Raw genomic sequence first — 6,358 nt, 5'->3', positions numbered from 1 at the left:
AAAGGCTACTTACCACCTGTTCCCTCCCTGGAGCTGTAATTCACTTGTTAATTTGGGAGATAGTCATTTCTGAGATCTTCTGGTACTATCCCTAAAGTCTGGATTACCTTTTTCCTATGGTCGGTGTGTACTCAGAGACAGATAAATCTGCCTAGGATGGGGAAGAAAGGTAATCCTGTTTTCCCCAAGATTAGGGAGGGGGAGAGATTAGGGAGGAGCAGGGAGAGGAAGAGAAAGAAACATGTCCATTTTAAAAATAAGTTGCAGTGGCAGAGCAGCAAAGGTTATATTCAAAGCAAAGTGGACCACTGTTATAAGGCCCTGTTTCAAATATAAAAGATAAAAAGGGCTGGGGATGTGGCTCAGTAGTTAAGTGCTATTGGGTTCAATTCCCAGTGTAAAAAAAAAAAAAAAACCCACCTTTGTCTTTGTTATTGGATTGGCATTGGTGACAAGGACTGAGCTTTCTGTAACATTAACACAGAGCAAATCCCAACTTCTCATGGCAGTGGGGACTTGAAAGACTGATGTCATTATGCTGTCAGTCAAATATCAAGAGGTGAACCTGGATCTGACACTTTGGGTCTCTCTCTCTCTCTCATTTATTTATTTATTTATTTAGTTGTTGTTGTTTGGTTTTTTCCTTTGGTACTGGGGAATTGAACCTAGGGGCACTTAAAAACTGAGCCATATCCCCTGCCCTTTTTATTTTGTATTTTGAGACAGGGTCTCACCAAGTTGCTCAGGGCTTCACTAAATTGCTGTAGCTGGCCTTGAACTTGCAATCACTTGGAGTTGCTGGGATTGCAGGTGAGCATCACTAAGTCCAGCTGTCCTTCTTCTCTGAAAGGATCCATTCTCTCCATCTAACAAATGTATGCCTGTTATTCTGGGCTAATCTTTCTGATTTGATTACAAGAATCAGGGTGAAGGAAGGGAAATTTTTCACAAGCCAGTTTCCTGAAAGGCCCCAGCCCTGTAACAACAGGACTTGCTAGTTCTGCCAGGCCTCATGGTGCAGCCTGTAATCCTGGTGACTTGGAAGACTGAGACTGGAGGATCATAAGTTCGAGGCTCTACACAACTTAGACAGACCCTGTCTCAAAATAAGAAATAAAATGACTAGTGATGTAGCTCAGTGGTAAAGTTACCCTGGGTTCAATCCCCAGTGCCAAAAAGAAAAAAAAGGAAGGAAGGAAGGAAGGAAGGAGGAAAGGACTTGCTAGTTCTGTGGATCTTGGAGAAGTTGTCTAGAAGTCAAACAGATCTGGTTTTTAATTGCTGCTCTGCCACTTAACTTCCCCGTGCCTCAGTTTTCCTATGTGTAGAATGGGACTAATGATCTTTTTATAATTAATTACTTGGTAGGATTGTGAGAATTGAAAATTAGTAATTTTAAAATGCCTCTATTAGTGTTTGGCATTCATAAAGAACTCGATAAATGGGTAATGGGAGACCCAGGGTCTAGTTTATGTTCCTGGCCTTGGTAGCTGTGTGGTCTCCTGTTTCTTATTTACTTCACCATCCCTGACTGAGCCTTACTCTTCTCATCTATGAAAACAAAGCAAATATGTCCCGCGTGTGTCCAGGGTTCCTTCCATCTGGAGAATTCTGAATCAAATGTAATTCAAAGTTTCTCAGTGAAGGTGACTCAACCGTGCAGCTGCCAGGAGCTGGAGGTAGGAAATCGAGGGGCGGGGCCTCCTAGCTAGGGCAACACACTCAGTGGGAGGATCGCTGCCCGCCTACCTCTCGGCGTTTGGGAGTTGGACGCCGGGGTCAGCCGGACAGCTATTTCGGGAATCTGAATGCGGATTCGAGCGAGGAGGTTCCTGGGAGCCTCCGAAGGGCTTCCGCCAGCCTCACTAGATCAGCGAGAGCGCAGGCGGCCTCCCGCGACTGTGACAACAAGGCGGTGCCCCAGTTAACCTCAGAGCGCGTCCGCCAGTCCCAGTGGCCGGCGCGGTTTGGGTCAGGGCGGTGGAGGGCGGGGGCTGGGGGGGGCGGGACCGGGGCGGTCCCTGGCACGCCTCACCCGCCCCGCCTCTGCAGCGTTGACAGGACCACCCGCCACCGCCAGGATCAGCTGCTGGGCACGGGAGGAACAGGAAGGGGTGGAGCTGCTGCTTGGCAAGCTGCTGAGCAATCAGCCGACCACAGCGAAGGGTAATCGGGTGCCCCCAGCGCCACCGGGGCTTGGCCCTAGGTCGGTAGGGGCCTGAAGGGCGAACAAGCCCTGTGTGGGAAGCCCGGCTATGCCCTGCCACGGAGTGTCAACCCGCTGGGGCCATCCCAGGTTCTGCTGGAAGCAGGCACTGGAGAGGACCTCAGGAGCCCCCGGTCTGGGACTCCCGTGGATGGTCCTGAGCCTGGCGCTGGTGCTGGTTCTGCTCCACCCCATGGTTCTCTGGGTCCCTGCCAGAGCTCACCCTCTTCCTGCTCAAGACCATCCTACCAGATTCCATGGCATAGTCCCCCGGCTCCGGGATGCCTTTGGGTGGAGAAATCTCACCTGCCCAGTCTGCAAAGGCCTATTCACCGCCATCAACTTCGGGCTGAAGGTGAGCACTGAAAAGAAACTGTGGTGGAGCCGGTCAAGGGGGAGTTCTGAGGGTGGTGGCTAGGACTGATGAGGTGCCCTCAGGTCTGAATGTATCCCTGTTAGCCTGGCTTCTACAATGCCTTTACTGACTTGGCTTCCTTTTGGGGATATCCATGCCTACTTGCCATTGCTACCCCATTGTAACCTCTGTAAAGGAAAGAGTGGAGACATTGCCTGAGAAAGCCTGCCAGTCGAGCATAGGCCTGAAAGGTTGCTGGCCACTGAGTTGAAGGGGAAGTAATAGCCTGTTATTTCCTGGGACACAGGGGCATTATATAGGAGGCACTGAGGTCTCTTCATCATGTGGCACTGAGTCCAGCCCAGACCCAGTTTGGATATAGAGGCCCACAGGTTTGTGGTCTGGTTGAACTGGTTCCCCTGCCCCATCTGTGACTTCTCACTGTTGGTTCCTTCCACCACAGAAAGAGCCCAATGTGGCACGGGTGGGCTCAGTGGCCATCAAACTGTGCAAGATGCTGAACATAGCACCACCCACTGTGTGCCAGTCAGCTGTCCAGCTTTTTGAGAATGATATGGTGGAGGTGTGGACACGCTCAGTACTGAGTCCATCAGAGGCCTGTGGCTTACTCCTGGGCTCTACCTGTGGACGTTGGGATATCTTCTCATCTTGGAACATCTCTTTGCCAGCTGTGCCGAAGCCACCCCCCAAGCCACCCAGCCCACCTGCCCCAGGTGCCCCTGTCAGTCGGGTCCTCTTCCTCACTGACCTGCATTGGGATCATGACTATTTGGAAGGCACAGATCCTAATTGTGCAGATCCTCTGTGCTGCCGACGGGGCTCTGGCCTGCCACCCACCTCCCAGCCAGGTGCTGGATACTGGGGAGAGTACAGCAAGTGTGACCTGCCCCTGCGGACCCTGGAGAGCCTGTTAAGTGGGCTGGGCCCTGCTGGGCCTTTTGATATGGTGTACTGGACAGGAGACATCCCTGCCCATGATGTCTGGCAACAGTCTCGTCAGGACCAGCTGCGAGCTCTGACCACCATCACAGACCTCGTGAGGAAGTTCTTGGGACCAGTTCCAGTGTACCCTGCTGTGGGCAACCACGAGAGCACACCCGTCAATGGTTTTCCTCCCCCCTTCATAGAGGGCAACCAATCTTCCCGCTGGCTCTATGAGGCAATGGCCAAGGCCTGGGAGCCCTGGCTGCCTGCTGAAGCCCTTAATACCCTCAGGTACTTCAGGTTCATTTAAAGTCAAGAAGGGAAAAGAAAGATGGCTGAGAGTGAAGGGAGAAGGAAACTTGGGGCATTATCTCTGACTGCTCAGGGCTCTTCACTGCTCCTCCCTAATCTGACTCCACCTTCACTTTCTACCCTTATCTCTTTTAAAAAGCTAGAAGCACAACCTCTCCACGCCCTAGCCTGGATTCATGTTGACTTTTTTTTTTTACTTTACTAGGGATTGAACCCAGGGTCATTTAACCACTGAGCTGCATTTCCAGTCCTTTTTGTTTTTTATTTTGAGACAGAGTCTCACTAAGTTGCTTATTACTTAGGGACACAGTAAGTTGCTGAGGCTGGCCTTGATCTTGTGATCTTACTTCCCCAGTCTCCTGAGTCAGTGGGATTACAGGCATGTACACCATGTCTGGCTGTGTTGGCCCTCTAAAATTATTTCCCCTCCTCTTTAACATCCCCAACTTTTCCCAATTTTCCTAGGCTCAGGTCATCTTCTGTCAGAATGGCCTTTTCCCACTCTAACTCACCTTTATCTCTTCCCCCATGCTCCTGGTGCTCCCAACTCTCTGAGCCTTTCTTTTATAAGAGTCCTACAATTAGTGCAGTTTAGTCTTCAGGTAGAATGCAAACTCCTCCAGTGTGGGGATGACCTCATGTGTGCCTCTGCCTAGCACAAGACTGGACTTGCAGGATAGGATTATGAACAAGTGTTGACCATCTTGTTCACTTTGTTTCAGAATTGGGGGGTTCTATGCCCTTTCCCCACGCCCAGGCCTCCGCCTCATCTCTCTCAATATGAATTTTTGTTCCCGTGAGAACTTCTGGCTCTTGATCAACTCCACAGACCCCGCTGGACAGCTCCAGTGGCTGGTGGGGGAACTTCAGGCTGCTGAGGATCGAGGAGACAAAGTGAGGGACAATGGTGGGAATCTTGTGGAGTAGGTACAGCTGAGGGTTGGGGGAGAAGCAAGCTCCTGTCAAACTAGAGCATCTATGGGCTGATTTTCTGGTGTTGTCAACCTGCTTCCTGGGGGTTCAGTTCATGGTCACTCTGGAAAGCCCTTTCTTCTATACCCCCTGGCTAGGGTTGCCTGAGTCCCTGATAACCACCCTTCTCTCTCCCCCAGGTGCATATTATTGGTCACATTCCCCCAGGGCACTGCCTGAAGAGCTGGAGCTGGAATTATTACCGGATTGTAGCCAGGTAGGAAGAAGTGGGTGGGAATAGGATGGTGGGGGTTGAAGAGTCTAAAGATTAGAATTCCCTTGAACATCTCAGCTTCTCTGCTGTTCCATGGGTTGGTGGGGAGGCTACCTCTGAAGAAGCTTGTGAAAGAGCATCCTAAATCCCTAGCTCTTCCTCCCCCACTCCAGACACTTTTGAATATAATTTATGTCTTCTGGCCAGGTATGAGAACACCCTGGCTGGTCAGTTCTTTGGCCATACTCATGTAGATGAGTTTGAGGTCTTCTATGATGAAGAGACTCTGAGCCGGCCACTGGCCGTAGCCTTCCTGGCACCCAGCGCCACCACCTACATCAGCCTTAATCCTGGTGAGTGATGCAGGGGGGAGCCTCCTTATCAGGGTTTTGGTGGGACAGGTGAAGGGGATGGGAGCCAAGGCTGGCAAGGGGAAGGATGTGTGGTCCTCTCTGGACTTGCCTTTGCTTCTTTTCCATTCAGTCAGCCCTCCTTCCTTGCAGGTTACCGTGTCTATCTAATAGATGGAAACTACACCGGGAGCTCTCATGTGGTCCTGGACCACGAGACCTACATCCTGAACCTGACGCAGGCGAACGCACCAGGAGCCAAACCACAATGGCAGCTCCTCTACAAGGCTAGAGAAACCTATGGGCTGCCCAACGCGCTGCCGGCTGCCTGGCACAACCTAGTATACCGCATGCGGGATGACATGCGACTCTTCCAGACCTTCTGGTTTCTCTATCATAAGGGCCACCCGCCCTCGGAGCCCTGTGGTGCACCCTGCCGCCTTGCTACTCTGTGTGCCCAGCTCTCTGCCAGAGCTGACAGCCCTGCTCTGTGCCGCCACCTGGTGCCGAATGGGAGCCTCCCAGGTGGCCAGATCTTGTGGCCAAGGCCCTTGTTCTGCTAGGGCCACAGGACCCATAGTCAGGAATGTTCATGTCTTACGAAAGGAGCAAAAACCTGAGTGCTGCTGTGATTCAACCTGGCAGGAACATGCCAGGGAAGAGCCCATCCTCAGGCCCCACGTATACTGGGAAACAAGACCTTCTTTCCTAGAGCTGGTTTAGCTGGATTTGGGAGAGGGTTTGGCTGCTCCGCCTATGCCCAGGATCCAGACTGCTGTCCTTTCATGGCCATGAAGCTGAGGCCTCAATGCCATGGACAGCCATACAGTAGCTGTCATGCCAGGCCAGGAACCCTGCACCACTGCTGCTACCTGATCCTGCCAAGCTGTTAAAATAAAGATAAAAGAGACTTGGACTTCAGGCTCCTCTATGGCTGCTCCAATTTCTTCTTTCCAAGCAGTCAGGACAAGAGGAACCTGAGAACAAGATTGTAACAGAAATTG

At 51.6% G+C, this 6,358-nt stretch overlaps 1 protein-coding gene across 1 annotated transcript; it reads left to right on the top strand.

Moving 5' to 3' along the window:
• The first annotated feature begins 2,031 nt into the window (after positions 1-2,031).
• Smpd1 (sphingomyelin phosphodiesterase 1) lies at positions 2,032-6,270 on the top strand. The gene is made up of 6 exons (XM_027919938.2): positions 2,032-2,561; positions 3,025-3,797; positions 4,541-4,712; positions 4,931-5,007; positions 5,212-5,357; positions 5,508-6,270. The coding sequence occupies exons 1-6, from the start codon at positions 2,256-2,258 to the stop codon at positions 5,915-5,917; spliced, it is 1,884 nt and encodes a 627-aa protein (XP_027775739.2). The 5' UTR covers positions 2,032-2,255; the 3' UTR covers positions 5,918-6,270.
• The last annotated feature ends 88 nt before the right edge of the window (positions 6,271-6,358 follow it).

Source organism: Marmota flaviventris, chromosome 9, assembly GCF_047511675.1.
Source record: "Marmota flaviventris isolate mMarFla1 chromosome 9, mMarFla1.hap1, whole genome shotgun sequence".
Classification (NCBI taxonomy): Eukaryota; Metazoa; Chordata; class Mammalia; order Rodentia; family Sciuridae; genus Marmota; species Marmota flaviventris.
The sequence above is the reverse complement of the archived record's forward strand: the minus strand, read 5'-3'. Positions and strand labels throughout refer to the sequence as shown.